Genomic DNA, 24,826 nt, shown 5'->3' with positions numbered 1-24,826 from the left:
CTAGCGACCTTTCAGTTACTGGCCCAACGCTCTGTTAGGCTTACTGTATATTGGACCAAAAATCCAATACACAGTATTTCACACTTGTTTAAATGTGTTGAAAGCTCTTATTATACTCAGTTACAAGTGCATTACTGACAAATATTATGACATACCATCGTGTGTAATCACGTCAATCGTAGAGGAAGTAGTACCTAAAATGGATGATCTGGTTGTCCAATAGACTCAGGAGACGGCCTCTTATGTCCTCAAACTGTTCTCTCTCTTCCTCAGTCACTGTGCCCATTCCGTCCGGCCTAAAGAAAAATACACATACAAATTCTTGATGATCATTTCATTAAAGGGGCAATCTGCAGTTCAAACGGCTTAGGGATGGGGTTGGACCCAACCCATCTCAAATTCATAGACTGTGCTATGGATGCAAGGACTGAACATAAATTAAATCAAAATTATACTTTTAACCATGTTTTGAAGCTATACAGGGTTTGTTTACAATGCTATTGTTTACAAACAATAGAATAAAACAAGCTTATATTTTGGGGTTCTGATGAGGTTAGACAGTTGAACTAAGCTCATGAGGCATTTATAAGTAATATTCAAGAATCAATGGCTGTATATCATTAATTTTAAAGTCTGAAAATGGATGTAGCAATTGCAGATTGCCCTTTTAATGTTAGCAATGAACCCATTCCCTTCTTGCCTCTGTATGAATAGGCACTCTGGGGAAAGAGAAGAAAATGCAATCACTACCCAGACTGCTAACCTTGACTTCCAGGGCTATTTTCAGATGAACGAGATAGGCGCGCCCTCAAAACGACACTCACTTTCGCCGGGAAGAGTGGGGGAGAGGTTGTCTGTGTTGTGCTTATAAAAGCCTATGCTGTGAGCTCCTGACCATGATGTATTAGCCTCTAGCTGGGGAGAATGACACGCATCTGCAACAATATTCGTGACTTGAAGTTTGAAATGAAAACTAAGTCGAAACGGAGAAACTGAACTGTGAATTGCATATGAAGAATTTACTAATTGTTTGTGTGTTTTTTTGTTGTCTGTTTTTACTCCGCCAAGTGACTTCTAGAAAACAAAAACCTCTAAGATAATTCTAGAATAAATTAGTGTAAACCATCCTATCAAAAATGTGCCTGGTTTTAGAGTAAAAAAATGTATCTCACATTTGAATTGTACAAAGGTAATTAATTGGCTGTAATAAATGACTTTGTAAAAAAAAAAAATCTCAAGAAATGTAGTGACAATAAAGTTGAAGACGGAAGTTTACATACACTTAGGTTGGAGTCATTAAAACTCGTTTTTCAACCACTCCACAAATTTCTTGTTAACAAACTATAGTTTTGGTAAGTCAGTTAGGACATCTACTTTGTGCATGACACAAGTAATTTTTCCAACAATTGTTTACAAACAGATTATTTCACTTATAATTCACTGTATCACAATTCCAGTGGGTCAGAAGTTTACAAACACTAAATTGACTGTGCCTTTAAACAGCTTGGAAAATTCCCGAAAACGTTGTCATGGCTTTAGAAGCTTCTGACATCATTTGAGTCAATTGGAAGTGTACCTATGGATGTATTTCAAGGCCTACCTTCAAACTCAGTGCCTTTTTGGTTGACATCATCGAAAAATCTAAAGAAATCAGCCAAGGCCTCAGAAAAAAATTGTCTGGTTCATCCTTGGGAGCAATTTCCAAACGCCTGAAGGTCCCACGTTCATCTGTGCAAATAATAGTGCGCAAGTATAAACACAATGGGACCAAGCAGCCGTCATACCCTCAGGAAGGAGACACGTTCTGTCTCCTAGAGATGAACGTACTTTGGTGCAATAAGCACAAATCAATCCCAGAACAACAGCAAAGGACCTTGTGAAGATGCTGGAGGAAACTACTACTTCACAAAATAGATGGCATCATGAGGGAGGAGAGTTATATATTGAAGCAACATCTCAAGACATCCGTCAGGAAGTTAAAGCTTGGTCACAAATGGGTCTTCCAAATGGACAATGATCCCAAGCATACTTCCAAAGTTGTGACAAAATGGTTTAAGGACAACAAAGTCAAGGTATTGGAGTGGCCATCACAAAGCCCTGGCCTCAAACCTATAGAAAATGTGTGGGAAGAATTGAAAAAGCGTGTACGAGCAATGAGGCCTACAAATCTGACTCAGTTACACCAGCTATGTCAGGAGGAATGGCCAAAAAAAACACCCAACTTATTGTGGGAAGCTTGTGGAAGGCTACCCGAAAAGTTTGACCCAAGCTAAACAATTCAAAGGCAATGCTACCAAATACTAATTGAGTGTATGTAAACTTCTGACAGACTGGGAATGTGATGAAATAAATAAAAGCTGAAATAAATCATTCTCTCTACTATTGTTCTGACATTTCACATTCTTAAAATAAAGTGGTGATCCTAACTAACCAAGACAGGGAATTTTTACTAGGATTAAATGTCAGGAATTGTGAAAAACAGAGTTTAAATGTATTTGGCTAAGGTGTATGTAAACTTCTGACTTCAACTGTAGACGCGTGCAGTCCCCATCTCCCTATTAACTCTGCATTTGAATACATTGCTTATAAATAATCCTGCTCCATGACCACTACCCGTGTGTACCGTCCTCCTAAAGCTAATTAATAATTCCTGTCTGAACAACTCACCATTGCTGACTCCCTCCATAAGCAGAAATGGTTCAGAACTCTGCAGCCCAACTCCTTCACCACACCCTGGCAAAAAAAATCACCCCATCTGCTGTGAACTCCACTGGCTCTCTGTCTCCCACCGTGTTATGACAAGATCCTCCTTCTGACCAACAAAGCTCCTCACCACCTTGTCCTCCTTTACCTCTCTGACCTTCTTCATCTACCAACCCATACGCTCACTCCGCTCCACCACAGCAGGCCACCTTGCCTTTCTCAGTTCCAAGCTCCAGCAACAGGGCCTTCTCCAAGTTTGCGCCAAAGCTCTGCAACTCCCACTCTCCGGCAATCCGTGACCCTGAGAGTCTCTCTCTCTCTCTCTCTCTCTCTCTCTGAAAAGCACTATTTAAGTCCCATGTATTATTATTATGAACATATAAGTCCTTCACTTCAACTCCTTTCCGCTTAATTACCAAAAGGCCCTGGTCTACAATGAAAAGCAGCTCTCTCTTCACAACCACACTTGTAAGGACAACTTGTAAACCCTGTTGTTCCCTAAATCTGTCAATTCATTAACCCCCCCGGCTGCAACCCCTTTTAACAAGCACCAGCTAATCGCAAAGGAACACAAAAAGGATAGCGCTAGGAGGGGTGGGTGAGTGTGCTCACTCATGTGATGGCAAAGGACATTTTCTTTCATGTCGAGGTAAAAAGAAGGCAGTGGATTTCTTGTTCAGTTCCTCCCTCACACTCCAGCCCAAATGTCCAGCTGAAGATATAAGGGTCATTTTTTGCAGCTTCCCCATCTTCAGCCTTTGGCCATACACTAAGCCTCACACACTCGACCTTAGTCCCAGCCCAAGCCCATGGATCCTGAGAGCTGACCAGTTGCTGAAATTGAATTATACAAATACAATCACATTAACACAAGCAAAACACCAGATTGCAAGGTTGGTCAAAACCGACAGTTTTGTAGTATGGAGTCAGATAAGAAATAGACTCTCACTTCAGTTGTTCAGTCCTCTGATACATAACATCTCTATGTTGACATCCTTGTCACATTCAAAGTGTACCAGCATTCTAAGCCAGCGTTGCTTAACCAAAAATGGTTGGCAACAGGGTAAAATACCCTGATAGGCCATTCAAATATAAAGTATAACCCCTGTGCTTGTAACTGGCTTTCCCATAATAGCTTTTCTCTGACTGCTATCAAATCCAATCAAACTTCCCGTCATGCTTGGCTGCACACGTCAGAGTTGGATGCAGTGCAACAGCTTGTCGAGGGCAGAGGCATTGTTGCTGCTAAATGAAGCGAGCGTGTTTGAGTGGAGGCTAAACGCTGACCCCCACTCACAAAGGGTTAACAGGCTCCAGGATGGGGCTGTAGGTTACTGTCAGGGTGTTTACAGTGGATATGGCTCATCTGTAAGTGTTGACTGTCATGTTCGAACACGCTCCAAACCTCAGGATCTCTGGGTTAATCACATCCGACGGAGTGGGCGTCATCTGACGGTGAGGTAGCGGTCATGCGTGGCAGGGCACTGTGTGTGTGTGTCTCCTCCCTTTAGCAGCGTGGGGAACGGGGATGGGTGACAGGAGACACGGGATGGGTGGCATGCAGAAGTAAAAGCTCCTGTCACATTCTGAGCTCATGAGAGCCGGACATCTCTGAGAAGCGGGGGATAGGAAGTGACAGGTAAGAGAGAGGTGAGCAGGAGATGATGTGTCCACTGTCACTTTCCACACGGCTCATAACAGCTCACAGTGCTGCCCTTTGGCCCTCCTTGCCATGGACTCCTTTAGCCTTGCTCTGCTCCCAAACACACCGGTCTCCATGAAGATGGAAGCCAAACCTGCACGAACCCATGGCGGTGGCAAAGCTCAACGAGTCAATCAAAACCAGTGATCCACAAAAGTTGTTTCAAAGTTAGCAAGGACAACTTTTTTTCCAGAAATCACAAGCCACATTCACAACCATTGTACAAAGAGTGTGATTGTTAAAGACTTACATTATCTGGTAGAAATTTAATTTTGTGCAACAGCCTCTAACCAATTAACTGAGAAACTAAAAATGACAGCTCTGATAAGGAAATATTACCCTCAAATCAACCAGTTCTTTGACAACTATTGGTCTCCAAGTGCATAGGCTAATCCCCAAATGCAGGGGTACGCGCACACACACATATCACAAAGAAAGGGCATGGGTTTTTGTACACAGTAGATCTGACAGATTTCATATAATTAATAGATTTATTAAATAAAGTACACATTCGCCAAGGTCCTTCCCCTTTGTTTAGAAACAGGACCAGCACTTTTGACAAGACAAGAAGATTGCTTAAGGCTGTTGCATAAAACTACCCCCATTCTCTCGGTCTGTGGCCTCATGCTACTCAATGCCTCCTCTCCATTCCGCACCCCCCCAGGCAACATCGAGAGTACTGAATAGGCATCAATTATTCAAATTAGGGCTCCAACTGACAAAAAGCCAGTTCCAGCAATCTCTCACGTTTATACGTGGTGATTACTTAGAGAGGCTAATCATTACTGTTCTAATTTGCTAAATTACTGAGCAAAGAGAGAAAGCACATATATTAGCATTTATCACAGGGGAAGTCAAGCAGGGGTTATTTGAGGTAAGTGGGAAACTATTAGCTGTAAGAGAACAGTAAGTAGGGAACATAGTGGAGCTGTTAAGCCGACAAGTGGCCAAGGTATGCTGCTCATATCGGACTAAATACAATAAACTAATAACTTGTGCCTTTGAGAAAATTACCAATGGATACGTGTTAGTGTTAAACATCCTGAAAATATGATTCTATTTGATTATAACTATTTGTTGGATGTGAAACATTTTCTGGATGCAAAGACCTTAGATATTTAGTTCAATCTAAATGATACAACTCAACCATATATGGTTTAAGAAATTGTGAGTGGAAATGAATCATGATCAACAACAAAAAAGAGAGAAAACAAGTAGGGAGAAAAGGGAACAATTATCATTACCTATTAAAAGCTGATGCAGAACCTATAATTATTTTCTAATCATATTATGCTCTGATGCAGAGTTGAAAGCTAAGTAGTAATTTGTGAGAGTCTCTGTACACGTTCTCCCTCCTTCTCAAATAATTGAGAAAAGTGGCCCAACATAGCCCCTACAAAGAAGAAGCCAAACCGGGTGGTTACTATTATGGTACTGTCAAGTCCCTTTGCAAGACTCGTCTTTACAATTCACTAAAGCCACCAGTTTCTCTTTGACTTATTATTTTAGCCAGGACACAGATAAAATCCTTGATTTCTGAGAGGAGAAATCCTGAAATAATAGGTATACACGCTTTTCTATATGTGCATGACAACCTATGCATGAAAAAAAAGGTATTTGTCGCATGCGCAGAATATACAACAGGGGTAGACTTTACCGTGAAATGCTTACTTACGAGCCCTTTCCCAACAACGCAAAGTCAAAACATAAGAACATTTTCAAATAAAAAAAGATAACAAAAATGAGACCATATACAAGGACACCCGGTACTGAGTCAAAGTTAACATACACTTAGGTTGGAATCATTAAAACTCGTTTTACAACCACTCCACAAATGTCTTGTTAACAAACGATAGTTTTGGTAAGTCAGTTAGGACATCTACTTTGTGCATGACACAAGTCATTTTTTCCAACAATTGTTTACAAACAGATTATTTCACATATACACTGTATCACAATTCCAGTGGGTCAGAAGTTTACATACACTAAGTTGACTGTGCCTTTAAACAGCTTGGAAAATTCCAGAAAATTATGTAATTGCTTTAGAAGCTTCTGATAGGCTAATTTACATTATTTGAGTCAATTGGAGGTGTACCTGTGGATGTATTTCAAGGCCTACCTTCAAACTCAGTGCCTCTTTGCTTGACATCATTGGGAAATCTAAAGAAATCAACCAAGACCTCATAAAAAAAATTGTAGACCTCCACAAGTCTGGTTCATCCTTGGGAACAATTTCCAAACACCTGAAGGTACAACGTTCATTTGTACAGACAATAGTACGCAAGTATAAACACCATGGGACCATGCAGCCGGCATACCGCTCAGGAAGGAGACACGTTCTGTCTACTTGAGATGAACGTACTTTGGTGCGAAAAGTGCAAATAAACCCCAGAACAACAGCAAAGGACCTTGTGAAGATGCTGGAGAAAACAGGTACAAAAGTATCTATATCCACAATAAAACGAGTCCTATATCGACATAACCTGAAAGGCCGCTCAACAAGGAAGAAGCCACTGCTCCAAAACTGCCATAAAAAGCCAGACTACGGTTTGCAACTGCACATGGGGACAAAGATCACACTTTTTGAAGAAATGCGACCATCGTTATACAGTGACCATCATTATGTTTGGAGGGAAAAGGAGGAGGCTTGCAAGCTAAAGAACACCATCCCAACTGTAAAACACAGGGGTGGCAGCATCATGTTGTGGGGGTGCTTTGCTGCAGGAGGGACTGGTGCACTTCACAAAATAGATGGCATCACGAGGGTGGAAAATTATGTGGATATATTGAAGCAACATCTCAAGACATCAGTCGGGAAGTTAAATCTTGGTCGCAAACGGGTCTTCCCAATGGACATTGACCCAAAGCATACTTCCAAAGTTATGGCAAAATTGCTTAAGGACAACAAAGCCGTGACCTCAATCCTATAGAACATTTGTGGGCAGAACTGAAAAAGCATGTACAAGCAAGGAGGCCTACAAATCTGACTCAGTTACACCAGCTCGGTCAGGAGGAATGGGCAAAAAATCCCCCAACTTATTGTGGGAAGCTTGTGGAAGGCTACCTGAAACGTTTGACCAAAGTTAAACAATTTAAAGGCAATAATACCAAATACTAATTGAGTGTATGCAAACTTCTGACCCACTGGGAATGTGATGAAAGAAATAAAAGCTGAAATAAATCATTCTCTCTACTATTATTCTGACATTTCACATTCTTAAAATAAAGTGGTGATCCTAACTGACCTAAGACAGGGAATTGTTACTAGGATTAAATGTCAGGAATTGTGAAAAACTGAGTTTAAATGTATTTGGCTAAGGTGTATGTAAACGTCTGACTGTAAGTGTGAAATGCCTTTGTTCGTCATTTATCTCGGTGGGAACCAAGCCTTCTCGGAAAGTTGTTGGCCTTCCAGCTGTATGGCCCTGATTGTCCGAAAGGGGTCTGCCTTTCCCGTCTTCTGTTGTTGTTCACTCTGGAAGATAACCAGCCATGCCGACGATTCCCATTGGTGATGAGCGTAGTAGGATAGTCTCACTTAGATTCGCTTTTCTCAATATCTGACTTAAGACAGCTAATCAGCTATACCAGTGATTGTCTGAGGTGAGCTTCTCACCTCTTCCTCCTCGTGTTGGTATTCAGGATTCGGACCAGGATGGACATGAGCTACAGCTACATTAAAATATGTAGCTCTCGCCTCACGTTTCCTGGTCTAATGTTCACTTCGTTACAAAGGCTTTTTATGTACTCTGGCCAAAAGGGGTGTTCCGTCATGCTGACAAGCTCTCTGACCTCACTCGGGGCGTGGCTATTTACTGTGCAAAGGATACGATTAGAAGTGATCTCTTATGACTCCTAAAATCACATTCCACTCTTAACCAGTTGCATCTCTAGGGGCGCTATTTCATTTTTGGATAAAAAACGTTCCCGTTTTAAGCGCGATATTTTGTCACGAAAAGATGCTCGACTATGCATATTTATAGTTTTGGAAAGAAAACACTCTGAAGTTTCAGAATCTGCAAAGATTTTGTCTGTAAGTGCCCCAGAACTCAAATGAGCAGAATTTCTGAAGCTCTGATTTCTAATGTCTCCTTATATGGCTGTGAATGCGACAGGAATAAGCTTAGACCTTCTGCCGTTTCCCCAAGATTTCGGCAGCATTGTGACGTATTTGTAGGCATATCATTGGAAGATTGGCCATAAGAGACTACATTTTCCAGGGGTCCGCCCGGTGTCCTTTGTCTAAATTTGTGCGTAATCTTCAGGTGCGGGCATTTTCTCCTGGGATTCAGGAGAGAAAGCACACTTCCACGAACGATATATCATCGAAGAGATATGTGAAAAACACCTTGAGGATTGATTCTAAACAACGTTTGCCATGTTTTCAGTCGATATTATGGAGTTCATTTGGAAAAAAGTTCGCGTTTTGAGGACTGAATTTTCGGTTTTTTTTGGTAGCCAAATGTGATGTACAAAAGGAGCTATTTCTAATACACAAAGAATCTTTTTGGAAAAACTGAGCATCTGCTATCTAACTGAGTCTCCTCATTGAAAACATCTGAAGTTCTTCAAAGGTAAATTATTTTATTTGAAGGCTTTTATGTTTTTGTTGAAATGTTGCGTGCTGGATGCTAACGCTAATGCTAACGCTAAATGCTAACGCTAAATGCTACGCTAGCTAGCTACTTTTACACAAATGATTGTTTTCCTATGGTTGAGAAGCATATTTTGAAAATCTGAGATGACAGTGTTGTTTACAAAAGGCTAAGCTTGAGAGATGGCATATTTATTTCATTTCATTTGCGATTTTCATGAATAGTTAACGTTGTGTTATGCTAATGAGCTTGCTGATAGATTTACACAATCCTGGATACAGGGTTTTTTTTCATAGCTAAACGTGACGCAGAAAACGGAGCGATTTGTCCTAAACAAATAATCTTTCAGGAAAAACTGAACATTTGCTATCTGAGAGTCTCCTCATTGAAAACATCTGAAGTTCTTCAAAGGTAAATGATTTTATTTGAATGCTTTTCTGTTTTTTTGTGTAAATGTTGCCAGCTGAATGCTAATGCTAAATGCTACGCTAAATGCTACGTTAGCCATCAATACTGTTACACAAATGCTTGTTTTGCAATGGTTGAGAAGCTAATTTTGAAAATCTGAGATGACAGTGTTGTTAACAAAAGGCTAAGCTTGAGAGCTAGCATATTTATTTCATTTCATTTGCGATTTTCATGAATAGTTAACGTTGCGTTATGGTAATGAGCTTGAGTCTGTATTCACGATCCCGGATCCGGGATGGGGAGATCAGAAAGGTTAACAGAAATACTTTCCTCATTTTTCATATTATATGTACAACATATCGGATGGAAACTTGACATATAAAGGGGGTATTCTTTCCAAGTTACAGTATTTGGTCCATAGTTTTTAATAACATCACAAAATGAAAAACAACATGACATTAATTGTCTCCATCTCCCCACTGACCATTTCTCACATTCCCCATGTTAGAATTATTGTTCCATTATCCACTTTTGGATGTTAGAATTTTGGGTGGCAAAATTGTCTGTGTCAAAGGCATTCCTTTAGTTGATACCAAAGGGTAAAGAGAGAGTTCTCTCCTGCTTAATTTACGACCGAGTGTGAACGGTCGACCATCCATCAGCTCTACCTCCCCTCTGTGGGAGAGAGAGAGAGGCCTGGTTACTGTTACCCTCCCACCAGTCTGATCTGACCCATTCTGATCCTCACAGGACAGTCACCTCCCAGACCAAGGCCCTTCTCCCCCGATTGCTCAGTTTGGCCATGCGGCCAGCTCTAGGGAGAGTCTTGGTGGTTCCAAACTTCTTCAATTTAAGAACGATGGGCCACTGTGTTCTTGGGGACCTTCAATTTCTTTTGCTAACCTTCCCCAGATCTGTGCCTCGACACAATCCTGTCTCGGAGCTCTACGGATAATTCCTTCGACCTCATGGCTTGGTTTTAGCTCTGACATGTACTGTCATCTGTGGGACCTTATATAGACAGGTGTGTGCCTATCCAAATCATGGTGGATAAGGACAAGCAATGGAAATAGGATGCACCTGAGCTCAATTTCAAGTCTCATAGCAAAGGGTCTGAATATTTATGTAAATAAGGTTTTTCTGTATAAGAAAAATAAAATAATAATAATAATAACAATGTTTCCGCTTTGTCATTATGGGGTATAGTGTGTAGATTGATGAGATTATTTAACAAAAAAAATCATTTTAGAAAAAGGCTGTAACGTAACAAAATGAGGAAAAAGGGAATGGGTCTGAATACTTTCCAAATGCACTGTCTGTGTGTAGGGGCAATGAATGGAAGTGTGTGAACAACGTCGAGTCTTTTTACGAGTTATTGATATTGTTTTCTTGACACTGACCATCTGAAGCTCCGGAGACAACATTTCAGTTAATCAAACAGTAAAAGCAAAAACCTGTAGCTGATGTAGTACAACAGTATACTACACTTTTGTAACTTGTTCGTGGAGCTTGTCAATGTATGTACCTGTTGCCATGAATGTGGGAGGCGCAGAAAGCATAGCTGTAATGCAGTAGGGTGGGGTCGACCAGGACGTTGTTCCCAGAGTACTCCATCAGGTCCTGGAGGTAGCTGAGGTGGCGGTGGCAGCCCCTCACACCGTAGCGGGCGCAGTACTCATCCAGCACAAACACCTGACCTGGACTGAACCATCCCTGTGGACACAAACAGAAGACAGGCTAGAGAGGACAGCTTTGAGTTATTGGGGAGCCTGCCACAGATGGTCTCTGACTGGAATCTGTTGAAAACAATTGATAGATAATCACGGCTTCTTTTTTGGGGGGCGGAGATTGGAATTCCGAACTACTTACACACATTTGAATTTACTTGTAAAAGGATGGGAGCAGATAAGTAGGGGGAAGAATAAAGGGATTTGGCATGTGTAGGGCTGATGTGGGTATCGAACCATGATCCCCACCGCAGCAGGGGATGTACAGTGCATTCAGAAAGTATTCATACCCCTTCACTTTCACATTTTGTTACATTACAGCCTTATTCTAAAATGGATTAAATTGTTCCCCCCCCCCCCTCAATCTACGCACAATACCCCATAATGACAAAGCAAAAATAGTTTTTTTTTGTTGAAATGTTTGCTAATTTATACAAAATGTAAAATTTACATAAGTATTCAGACCCTTTACTCATTACTTTGTTGAAGTACCGTCGGCAGAGATTACAGCCTTAAGTCTTCTTGTGTATAACGCTACAAGCTTGGCACACCTGTATTTGGGGAGTTTATCCTATTCTTCTCCTATTAAGCTCTGTCAGGTTGGATGGGGAGTGTTGCAGCACAGTTATTTTCAGGTCTCTCCAGAGATGTTAGATCGGGTTGAAGTCCGGGCTCTGGCTGGGCCACTCAAGGACATTCAGAGACTTGTTCCGAAGCCATTCCTGCATTGTCTTGGCTGAGTGCTTTGGGTCGTTGTCCTGTTGGAAGGGGAACCGATCTGGAGCAGGGTTTCATCAAAAATCTCTCTGTAATTTGCTCCATCTTTGCCTCGATCCTGACTAGTCTCCCAGTCCCTGGTGCTGAAAAACATCCCCACAGCATGATGCTGCCACCACCAAGCTTCACCGTAGGGAGTGTGCCAGGTTTCCTCCAGACGTAACGCTTGGCATTCAGGCCAAAGATTTCATCAGACCAGAGAATATTGTTTCTCATGGTCTGAGAGTCTTTAGATGCCTTTTGGCAAACTCCAAGTGGGCTATGATGTGCCTTTTACTGAGGAGTAGCTTCCACTCAGTTATGCCGGGCGGCCAGCTCTAGGAAGAGTCTTGGTAGTTTCAAACATCTTCCATTTAAGAATGATGGAGGCCACTGCGTTATTGGGGACCCTCAATGATGCATACATTTTTTGGTACCCTTCCCCAGATCTGTGGCTGGACACAATCCTGTCTCGGAGCTCTACGGACAATTCCTTCGACATCATGGCTTGGTTTTTCCTCTGACAAGCACGGTCAACTGTGGAACTTTATATAGACAGGTGTGTGCCTTTCCAAATCATGTCCAATCAATTGAATTAACCACAGGTGGACTCCAATAAAGGCAATCTATGAGTTTAAAGCAGGAGCCTTGACAGAAGCTCAAGTATCACTGTAAATAGAGCATACAGCTAAGATACAACCCTCTGCAATAAGCTGTTAAAGGAAAGATTCACCCATATTGAATGTTATATTGTTTTTGTGCATCTCTGAGAGATGTTATATTGATTCCCTGGGTCATTTCATGTTTTCATGTGTATCCGAACTATTGCTGTTCAAGCAGGCAGAAATTTGGCCGGTATGACGCAGCATTGCGATAAAGCAGCTCTCAATACACTGGAAGTTAATAGGAAAACGGCTTTTCGATTGCGAAATTGTCTATCATACATGTCAGATTTCTATACTGATCATATTTTTGGAATATTCCTACCTCGAGAAATGTGTAATTTAGCAGAGCGTCTACCACATTTCTCCTATTTGTCTGCCTCTTCAGTCCAGGGTGCATTGCATGGTGCCGTTGCATGGCCATTATGAATGTCAGACTCCACTCTGAGGCACATCGATCTGCAGGTTGAACATGGTGAGATTCTAGACTAAATTGATTGTGCAGTTTGTTCAGGCAATAATGTAGCTAACTAGCTACTTCACATGCTGATATTGACTTTGGTATTATTGTGTGTACCTAGTGCACATTTGCTAGCTAGCTACCTAGCCAGCCAGCCAGCCAGCCCATAGAGACAATGGCAGTGGGTTTTGTAGTTGACTTGAGCTGCAACAGATTTTCACGTTGCTACCAACCTTACCAACGACAAAATAAAACATTTGTTCACAAAAAATTGTGTTCTCACATATGAGTGTTATTTAACACTGTAAATTATAAGAATTAGTGGATTTCAGTGGATTTATTTATTTAAAGAGAAACTCCCAGACTATTTCCAACAAATAAACAAAGGAGCGCAAGGTTAACAACAAACAATTAATTCATTGGCAAAAAAATGTCACGCGTGAAATAGGAAGTTTGGAGCGATCTGAAATCCTGGAACATTCATTAGTTCATTCATCCTGCGCATAATAACAAAATTAGGCATGAATCTTACAAACCTAATTAAGACTCCTCTCGGAAGGAATATTAACAAATTAGCACCTCCGCTGAGCAGTCGCCCACGACAACGCCAATAGATCCCTGGCATAGTAACCGAGACTCTTTGGGTGGCTATGGTTTGATTTGGGAGCAACCCAGACATGCGCAATACTGTGCCCCCTGTCTGGGTTTGGCTAGTTTCTATTTCCACATTAATGATGCTCTTGATATACTTTTACATGGAAGGCTGAATAAATATAAAATACTTTTTTCATATTTTCTCTCAGAAACAACAACATGCCGATGGATACAAATGATAATATGCTGCCCACGCCGCTCGTGTCGCATTGCAAAATAAATGTATACATATATGTTAGTCAATCATTGCACCCACAATGCTCACGTGCGTCAATGAGCGTCTGCGCAGCCAGGCGCTAAAATAGAACTTGGTTCTATTTGTGATGCTTGACACGCTGCAAGTCCCGCCTCTCCCATCTCCTCATTGATTTTGAGGAGCATATACCCACGTGGATGATTGAAAGATGAACTGAGGTCCACACTCCAGTCCAGTTGGTGGTGGTAATGCACCTTAACGTTGGTTGCCAACCGCCATATAAAGTCCAAAAAAGAAGAAGCATGAAGGAGGAGAGATTACTAGAAAATAACTTGGTTTACCCTTTTATCTGTGGATTAATTGTCGGAGTAGAAGAGTATGTGCATTTCAGGTAAAATAACATCTCAATGTTTATATCCCAGGACAAGTTAGCTAGCAACAGCAAGCTAGCTAGTTAAATAGCCATAAATGTTTAATGCTTTTCGACATGTCTCCAAATTAATATAGTTGGTTCAGAGTTATTTTTGATATTTCAACCTGCGTGTCCTGATTGCGTCTGGTGTGGCTAGACAAAATCCCTGCGGACACGCGCGGTCTGGTCTGCATGTAAGCGGCTCCAATTCTTGATCTTCCTCATGCTGAAAATAAAAGCAACCTTGAGCCATCCTGATAGGGACTGGGATATAATAGGATTCCTTCATGTCTTAATGTACTGGCAGACTCTTTGTACAGTCAATCAAAACAGGCTCCACTAAGACAGTTGGATATGACCTGACTAGGAGGCATTCAGCACACATTTCCTTTTAGGCATTCTTTCTTTCATTTCCTTTTCTATCGCTCTGTCACTCCTACCTCTCCAATTCTCCCTCCCCCTTTAGTTATTCATTCTCTCTTTCTCCCTCTCTCCATCTGAATCGTTCCCTCTCTCTCTATCTGAATCATTGTCTCTCTCTTTCTCCCTCTCTCCATCTGAATCGTTCTCTCTCTCTCTCTATGAATCGTTGTCTCTCTCTTTTTCCCTCTCTCCATAAGAATCGTTCTCTATTTCTCTGTTGGATCTATTAATATCACACTACAAAAGAATACAGCCGAGCGCCCTGCAGCCTGGCAGCATGTGACAAGATGTTCCACTGTGACAAACAGATGGCCCACTCAAGTCTTGGCGCTGACCGCTCAATTAGCCATTAACAAGCTGACTGCCTCGTTAGCTCTCTCTAACGAACATGGTTCCTGTGTGCTGAGTGACAGGAGATCTGCTTGGCCTGGTCTTGGTCAACTCTGTGTCATAGCTCTTGTAAATGTGACCCCTCGCAAAATGGAACCAGCTAGAATTAAAGTTGTTGTATCACTTTTTGAAAAACCTAATCTGTTGAACATAGGCTGTTGTGTGCACATTTATATATATATATTTTTTATTTATTTAATTTTGACCTTTATTTAACCAGGTAAGCTAGCTGAGAACAAGTTCTCCTTTACAACTGCAACCTGGCCAAGATAAAGCAAAGCAGTGCGACACAAACAACAAGACAGAGTTACACATGGAATAAACAAGCGTACAGTCAATAACACAACAGAAAAAAATAATATATATATACAGTGTGTGCAAATGGCATGAGGTAGGCAATAAATATGTCATAGTAGCGAAATTATGACAATTTAGCAGATTAACACAAGTGATAAATGAGGAGATGATGATGTGCAGGTAGAGACACTGGTGTGCATAAGAGCAGAAAAGTAAATAAAAACAATATGGGGATGAGGTAGGTAGATTGGGTGGGCTATTTCCAGATGGACTATGTACAGCTGCAGCGATCGGTTAGCTGCTCAGATAGCTGATGTTTAAAGTTAGTGAGGGAAATAGAAGTCTACAGCTTCAGCGATTTTTGCAATTCGTTCCAGTCACTGGCAGCAGAGAACTGGAAGGAAAGGCGGCCAAAGGAGGTGTTGGCTTTGGGGATGACCAGTGAGATATACCTGCTGTAGCGCGTGCTACAGGTGGGTGTTGTTATTGTGACCAGTGAGCTGAGATAAGGCGGAGCTTTACCTAGCATGGACTTATAGATGACCTGGAGCCAGTGGGTCTGGCGACGAATATATAGCAAGGGCCAGCCGACGAGAGCGTACAGGTCGTAGTGATGGGTGGTATAAGGGGTTTTGGTAACAAAACGGATGGCACTGTGATAGACTGCATACAGTTTGCTGAGTAGAGTATTGGAAGCTATTTTGTAGATGTCATCGCCGATGTCGAGGATCGGTAGAATAGTCAGTTTTTCTAGGGTAAGTTTGGCGGCGTGAGTGAAGGAGGCTTTGTTGCAAAATAGAAAGCCGACTCTAGAGTGCGGGCAGCGAACGGCTGAAAAGCATGAGTTTGGTTTTACAAGCATTTAAGAGCAGTTGGAGGCCACAGAAGGAGTGTTGTATGGCATTGAAGCTCATTTGGAGGTTAGTTAACATAGTGTCCAAAGAAGGGCCAGATGTATACAGAATGGTGTCATCTGCGTAGAGGTGGATCAGGGAATCACCCGCAGCAAGAGCGACATTATTGATATATACAGAGAAAAGAGTCGGCCCGAGAATTTAACCCTGTGGTACCCCCATAGAGACTGCCAGAGGTCCGGACAACAGGCCCTACGATTTGACACACTGAACTATGTCTGCAAAGTAGTTGGTGAACCAGTCGAGGCAGTCATTTGAGAAACTTAGGCTATTGAGTTTGCCGATAAGAATACGGTGATTGACAAAGTCGAAAGCCTTGGACAGGTCGACGAAGACACCCGTGACCAGCTCGGAAACCGGATTGCACAGCGGAGAAGGTTTTGTGGGATTCGAAATGGTCAGTGATCTGTTTATTAACTTGGCTTTCGAATAAAAATTGCAGAAACAAATAGGAAGGAGGGAGATGTTGATTTTAAAAAAAGTTTTACTTAACAATGTACATTTTATTTGCTTTAGATTAGAACGACCATGTACACCATTTTAACCAAGAGTCCATGATATTGGTGTATTACTTTCCGTCAAAATCAAATTATTCAATAAATGTATGTAATCTTTTTTTTTTAAAACACTGCTTCATGTCACTAGATGATGAACTGCTCATTTACATTATGACAGCTACAGTTGACTTACAGCGCCCTCAGAAAGTGTTCACACCCTTTGACTTTTTCCCAAAAGAATTGCATTACTGCCTGAATTTAAAATATATATTTTTTTGTCACTGGACTTCTCACAATACCCCATAATGTCAAAGTCTAATTATATTTTGCAATTTTCTTTATAAATTCATAAAAAATGAAAAGCTGAAATGTCTGGAGTCAATAAGTATTCAACCCCTTTGTTATGGCAAGCCTAAATACATTCAGGAGTAAATATTTGCTTAATAAGTTACATGGACTTAATAATAGTGCAATACTAGTGTTTAACATGATTTTTGACTACCTCATCATAACCCACACATCTGTAAGGTCCATCAGTCGAGCAGTGAATATCAACCACAAAGACCAGGGAGGTTTTCCAATGCCTCGCAAAGAAGGGCACCTATTGGTAGATGAAAATATTTTTTTAAAACACACCCATTGAATATCCCTTTGAGCATAGTGAAGTTATTAATTACACTTTGGATGGTGTATCAATACACCCAGTCACTACAAAAATACAGGCATCCTCAGTTGCCAGAGAGGAAGGAAACCCCTCTGGGATTTCACCATTAGGCCAATAGTGACTTTAAAACAGTTACAGAGAAGGAAGTTTGTGATAACTACATTTGCTAGCCAGCCCATAGAGAGAGCATTGCATTGTGGATTTTGATGTTGACTTGAGCTGCAACAGATTTCTACAATAATTTAATTTATAATTTATAATGTTGCTACCAACCTTATTATAATGCAAAAATGAAACATAGGTTCACAAAAAATATTGTTCTCACATATTAGTGTTAGTTAACACTGTAAATTAAAGGAATTTGTGGTTTTGGCTCGATTGTCCCATTAAATCTGATTGGAAAACTATGTCAAGACTTAAATGGTTGTCTAGCAATGATCCTCAACCAATTTGACAGATCTTGAAACTTTTTGAAAATGATAAATGGGCAAATATGGTAAAGTCCAGGTGTGCAAAGCTCAAAGAGACTTACCCAGACAGACTCACAGCTATAATCAATGCCGAAGGTGAATCTAACATGTATTGACTCAGGGGTGTGAATACATTTGCTAAAATGTCTAAACACATCTTTTCACTTTGTAATTATGGGGTATTGTGTGTAGATGGGTGAGGGAAAAAGACGATTTAATCCATTTGGAATTCAGGCTGTAACATGACAAAATGTGTAATAAGTCATACTTTCTGAAGGCACAATATGCTCTGTCAAACAGAGGTTTTGACAGAGCAAATAGTTTTCTGAGCATTGTTCTCGAGGCCTCATTCAAGTGTATTCAGTTTCATGTGACTAGCGCAAAGCAATTAAGAGCTATTCATCAGCTGTGATATTTCTAATTAAAATGATCTTAATTGCTTTGCTAGGGCTAAGGAGGAGGTGTGTGTGTGAGTGTGTGTGTGTGTGGGCGTGTGTGTGTCTGAATAATAATTCAGTTTCAGCATGACTGGCCATTCCACCTACTAGTTTGGCAACACATTCACACTGATGAGGAAGAATCTTAGTATGTGTGCATTAGAGAGTCTTCATGCGTGTGTGTGTGTGTGTGTGTGGGGGGGGGGGGGGGGGGGGGGGGATGTCATAAGCCTCAACCTTAACCTTTTTAACATGACTCACTTTTCAAGAGTGTCCTTTACATGTATACAAACACACAGACAAGAAAATATGTGCTAAATATACAGTACCAGTCAAAAGTTTGGACACACCTACTCATTCAAGGGTTTTTCTTTATTTTTACTGTTTTCTACATTGTAGAACAATAGCGAAGACATCACCACAGTTAAATAACACATATGGAATCAAGTAGTAGCCAAAAAAGTGTTAAACAAATCAAAACATATTTTATATTTGAGATTCTTCAAAGTAGCCACCCTTTGCATTGAGGACAGCTTTTCACACTCTTGGCATACTCTCAACCAGCTTCACCTGGAATGCTTTTCCAACAGTCTTGAATGAGTTCCCATATATGCTGAGCAATTGTTGGCTGCTTTTCCTTCACTCTGCAGTCAATCTCATCCCAAACCTTCTCAACTGGGTTGAGGTCTGGTGATTGTGGAGGCCAGGTCATCTGATGCTGCTCTCCATCACTATCCTTCTTGGTAAAATAGCCCTTACACAGCCTTGAGGTGTGTTGGGTCATTGTCCTGTTGAAAAACAAATTATAATCCTACTAAGCGCAAACCAGATGGGATGGTGTATCGCTGCAGAATGCTGTGGTAGCCATGCTGGTTAAGTGTGCCTTGAATCCTAAATAAATCACAGACAGTGTCACCAGCAACGCACCCCCACACCATCACACCTCCTCCTCATTGCTTCACAGTTAGAACCACACATGCGGAAATAATCTGTTCACTTACTCTGTGTCTCATAAAGACTCGTCGGTTGGAACTAAAAATCTCAAATTTAGACTCATCAGACTAAGCTAGTCTTTTCTTTTTATTGGTGTCCATTAGTAGTGGTTTCTTTGCCACAATTCGACCATGAAGGCCTGATTCACGCAGTCTCCTCTGAACAGTGGATGTTGAGATTTCTATGTTACTTAAACTCTAGGAAGCATTTATTTGGGCTGCAATTTCTGAGACTGGTAACTCTAATGAACTTATGGTCTGCAGCAGAGGCAATTCTGACTCTTTCATTCCTGTGATGGTCCTCATGAGAGCCAGTTTCATCATAGCGCTTGATGGTCTTGCCACTGCACTTGAAGAAACTTTCAAAGTATTTGAAATGTTCCGTATTATCTGCCCTACATGTCTTAAAGTAATAATGGACTGTTGTTTCTCTTTGCTTATTTGAGCTTTTCTTGCCATAATATGGACTTGGTCTTTTACCAAATAGGGCAATCTTCTGTATAACCCCTCTACCTTGTCACAACACAACTGATTGGCTCAAACGCATTTAGAAGGAAAGAAATTCCACAAATTAACTTTGAACAAGGCACACCTGTTAATTGAAATGTTTCCAGGTGACTACCTCATGAAGCTGATTGAGAGAATGCCAAGAGTGTGCAAAGGTGTTATCAAGGCAAAGGGTGGCTACTTTGAAGAACCTGAAATATATTTTGATTTGTTTAACACCTTTTTGGTTACTACATGATTCCATATGGGTTATTTTGTCATTTTGATGTCTTCACCATTATTCTACAATGTAGAAAATTGTAAAAATAAAAACCCTGGAATGAGTAGGTGTGTCCAAACATTTGACTGGTACTGTATTTTTTCACATAATATCCAGTTTAGTTGTAAGTATATGATCCCATGTTAACTTCACTAGGATAGGGGGCAGCATTCGAAATTTTGGGTGAAAAGCGTGCCCAAATTAAACTGCTTGCTACTCAGGCCCATAAGCTAGCTATATGCATGTAATTAGTAGATTTGGATAGAAAATACTCTAAAGTTTCCAAAACTGTTAAAATAATGTCTGTGAGTATAACAGAACTGATATGGCAGGCGAAAACCCAAGGAAAAACCAACCAGGAAGTACTATTATTTTGAAAAGCTGTTTTTCCATTGAAAGCCTATCCACCATACAAATACTTAGGACCCAGTTTACGAGCTCTGTGGCTTCCTCTACATGTGGCCAGTCTTTAGGCATTGTTTCAGGATTTTACTCTGAAAAATGAGGGCGATACACTGCTTTCAATGAGAGGACAGTGGAAATGTCCATCCATGAACCAAGCACGTGATCGAGAGTGGGCATTTCTTGTTTACCTTTTCCATTGACGAAGCTTTAGTCCGGTTGAAATATTATTGATTATTTATTAGAAAAACAACCTGAGGAATGATTTTAAACATCGTTTGACATGTTTCTACTATCTTTTATTGTACTTTTTTGACTTTCCGTCTTGGTTTTGAGAGCGCGCATTGTGCCTTTGGATTTCTGAACAAAACGCACCAACAAAATGGAGGTATTTGGACATAAAGATTAACTTTATCGAACAAAACAAACATTTGTTGTCTAACATGGAGACCTGGGAGTGCCACCAGCTGAAGATCATCAAAGGTAAGTGATTCATTTTAATGCTATTTCTGACTTTTGTAACACTCTCCTTGGTTGGAAAATGGCTGTATGGGTTTCTGTGGCTAGGAGCTGACCTAACATAATCGCAAAGTGTGCTTTCGCTGTAAAGCCTTTTTGAAATCTGACACAGCGGTTGCATTAAGGAGAAGTTTATCTGTATTCGTATGTTTAACATTTGTATCTTTTATCAATGTTTATGATGAGTATTTCTGTTATTTGATGTGGCTCTCTGCACTTTCACCGGATGTTTGTTTGAGACAATGCTCAACTCAATCTCAATAGCAGTATATAAAGGGATTGGATCTGATTTTGAATCTGAAAGATGGCCTATTTACACATTTCACATTCAAAATCTGCATATAGCTGAATTCCTGAAATTGAAAGGGAATTGACCACTATATGAATTGCACATATGGCCAAGTACACCCCCCCCCCCTTCTCTGTGCCATGCATGGCTTTTGGCTTCCTCTCCACTGAATAGGCCCAGCAGTTGCCTGTGAGGGTCATGTTTCTATTTGGGAAGTATTGATTAGCACCGTTTATCCCCCTTCATTGAGTGTGAGAGTTCCCAAACCCCCGAGGCATGAGATTCTTGCTGCACGCAGAGTCCTAAAGCTAGGCCTAGCAGAGGATTTCTCTCCCACTCTCTCTCCCCCTCCAAAATTGGAGGCCTGTCTCCTTTTTTTTCAGAAATGTCTGGCATATAGACAAGTAAACATTCAATTAAGGACCATCTTTATCTGCCCCTCTCTCTCTTTCTCTCACCAGGCAGGAGAAGGAGTCATTCATCCGGTGCTGTAGTGTCTGCTTCTGCAGAAAAGGGAACAGGGCGGCGTGGTCGAACCGACAGGGCACCGCAGAGATCAGCTCCTCTACCCCCTGCCTCTGAGAGCAATCCAGACCTGAGAGAGCAGGAGAGAGAAAAAAAAGAGAGTGAGCGAGAGTGAGTGAGAGAGTAAAAGCAGACAGAGAGAGGGTAAGAGGCTGAATGAGTAGAAGAGATATAGAGAAACGGTTAACCAAAAAAATCCATTCCATCCTGCATCTCCATCAATGAAAATAGATCATTTTACTGAACAATGGAGCGCAACTTTGCAAGCCCCGACAGCACAGACTCCTCCTGTTCAAATCAAATCCCAGCATACAGGCAGACAGAATGACGGAACATCTGCTCACAGCAATTCACACCTTTGAGTACAACCGTGAAACGGGAGTGTAAAAAGGAGGGAAATCTATTCGACTGCATTGGCATCATCAGTTTTCGCTGCTTTGGTTATTAGTTCCCACCTCCATTGGCTTGAGATACTCTGTGAAATCCAGTTTCCAAATTTCAGCTGTAAATATGAGAAACTGACAGAAACTCTTGCAACAAGCGAGAGTATGTGAGAAAAAACAGTGACACAAACACAAGCATGTAACGCGTCTCGTCACGACACTGATATTCTTAGTCTTGGTAAAGCATCACTTGAAAAAAGGTAAGTAATTTGGTCAGCGGTGGATAAGCCTTGACCTTGAAACTTACGGGTCACCTTTTCAGTGGACCTTCCTAATGACTGTTCCTACATAGAGCCTGTGTATGTGTTTTTGTGTGTTTGTGTCCTACATCTCATTGTCTGTCTCTAAGGCTGGATATTTTCAATGTCACACAAAGAGCCAGTGAATGGACAGGGAAGGGAGAGAACATCGTTGAAAAGAACACATCAATGCACATACAGTTGAATTCGGAAGTTTCCATACACTTAGGTTGAAGGCATTAAAACTCGTTTTTCAACCACTCCACAAATTTCCTGTGAACAAACTTTAGTTTTGGCAAGTTGGTTAGGACATATACTTTGTGCATGACAAGTAATTTTTCCAACAATTGTTTACAGACAGATTATTTCACTTAACTTTCACTTAACTCACTGTATCACAATTCCAGTGGGAATGTTGACTGTGCCTTTAAACAGCTTGGAAAATTCCAGAAAATTATGTCATGGCTTTAGAAGCTTCTGATAGGCTAATTGACATAATTTGTGTCAATTGGAGGTGTACCTGTGGATGTATTTCAAGGCCTACCTTCAAAATCAGTGCCTCTTTGCTTGACATCATGGGGAAATCAAACGGAATCAGCCAAGACCTCAGAAAGAAATGGTAGACCTCCACAAGTCTGGCTCATCCTTGGGAGCAATTTCCAAATGCCTGAAGGTACCACATTCATCTGCACAAACAATAGTACGCGAGTATAAACACCATGGGACCATGCAGCCGTCATACCACTCAGGAAGGAGACGTGTTCTGTCTCCTAAAAGTAATTTGGTGCGAAAAGTGCAAATCAATCCCAGAACAACAGCAAAGGACCTTGTGAAGATGCTGGAGGAAACAGGTACAAAATAATCTATATCCACAGTAAAACGATTCCTATATCAACATAACCTGAAAGGCCGCTCAGCAAGAAAGAAGCCACGGTTCAAAAAACCACCATAAAACAAAGCCAGACTACAGTTTGCAACTGCACATGGGGACAAAGATTTTACTTTTGGAGAAATGTCCTCTGGACTGATGAAACAAAAATAGAACTGTTAGAACTGCCATAATGGCCATCATTATGTTTCGGGGAAAACGGGGGAGACTTGCAAGCCAAAGAACACCATCCCAACCTTAAAGCGCAGGGGTGGCAGCATCATGTTGAGGGGGTGCTTTGCTGCAGGAGGTACTGGTGCACGTCACAAAATATATGGCATGATGAGGCAGGAAAATTATGTGGATATATTGGGGCCACATCTCAAGACATCAGTCAGGAAGTTAAAGCTTGGTCTCAAATGGGTCTTCCAAATGGACAACGACCCCAAGCATACTTCCAAAGTTGTGGCAAAATGGCTTAAGGACAACAAAATCAAGGTATTGGAGTGGCCGTCACAAAGCTCTGACCTTCATCATATAGAAAATTAGTGGGCAGAACTGAAAAAGCGTGTGAGAGAAAGGAGGCCTACAAACCTGACTCAGTTACACCAGCTCTGTCAGGAGGAATGGGCCAAAATTCAACAAACCTATTGTGGGAATCTTGTGGAAGGCTACCCGAAATGTTTGACCCAAGTTAAACAATTTAAAGGCCATGCTACCAAATACTAATTGAGTGTATGTAAACTTCTGACCCACTGGGAATGTGATGAAAGAAATAAAAGCTGAAATAAATCATTCTCTCTACTATTATTCTGACATTTCACATTCTTAAAATAAAGTGGTGATACTAACTGACCTAAGACAGGAAATTTTTACTAGGATTAAAATGTCAGGAATTGTGAAAAACTGAGTTTAAATGTATTTGACTAAGGTGTATGTAAACGTCCGACTTCAACTGTGCAATCCATAAACAGCTAGAAGCAATGATGCCAGGTCAGAGAAAGAAATAAGGAAAACACACTGAGAGGAAAAAAGGAGAAGGTGAAAGAGATAAAGAAAGGATGAGGGCAGATTCGACAGCCCTGTATGTGCCCAGGTTCACTTCCAGTCCTTTCAGACTCGTCCTAGTTAATGGCTGGTGTCGAGCAGAACGAGCAACCCCCATGAAAAGCCTAACACTCTCTCTTTTTCCATATTGTAGAAATACATTTGGGACCGACTTTTCTTCACATGACCCACAAAAGACCAAGGCTGTAGAGAAAATAATCTTTGCCCCCACGCCTCCAATGACCGCGGCTTCACACCCGAGACAAGCAATAGTGATAGCTTTTTATTAATGCTGCCATTTCTGTCTCGTCCACCACTCTTGTATGAATGGAGAAAAGCCCCGTGCTTTGCCTGCAAGCGCTCTCTCAG

The 24,826-nt window shown here is 41.1% G+C and overlaps 1 protein-coding gene across 2 annotated transcripts in view; it reads right to left on the bottom strand.

Annotated features, from left to right (window-relative positions):
• Positions 1-24,826, bottom strand: part of LOC110501720 (calcium-dependent secretion activator 2) — a 265,033-nt gene that overhangs the window by 68,535 nt on the left and 171,672 nt on the right. For both annotated transcript variants that reach the window (XM_036952033.1, XM_036952031.1), the window contains exons 12-14: positions 21,794-21,930; positions 10,934-11,121; positions 195-296 (exon numbers count right to left, since the gene is read on the bottom strand). In XM_036952033.1, coding sequence (XP_036807928.1) covers positions 195-296; positions 10,934-11,121; positions 21,794-21,930 — 427 coding nt within the window. The remainder of the gene's footprint in view (positions 1-194; positions 297-10,933; positions 11,122-21,793; positions 21,931-24,826) is intronic.

The sequence above is a fragment of the Oncorhynchus mykiss genome, chromosome 2 (genome assembly GCF_013265735.2).
Source record: "Oncorhynchus mykiss isolate Arlee chromosome 2, USDA_OmykA_1.1, whole genome shotgun sequence".
In the NCBI taxonomy this organism is placed as follows: Eukaryota; Metazoa; Chordata; class Actinopteri; order Salmoniformes; family Salmonidae; genus Oncorhynchus; species Oncorhynchus mykiss.
Note: the sequence above shows the minus strand (reverse complement) of the source record. Positions and strands in the feature narration are given on the sequence as shown.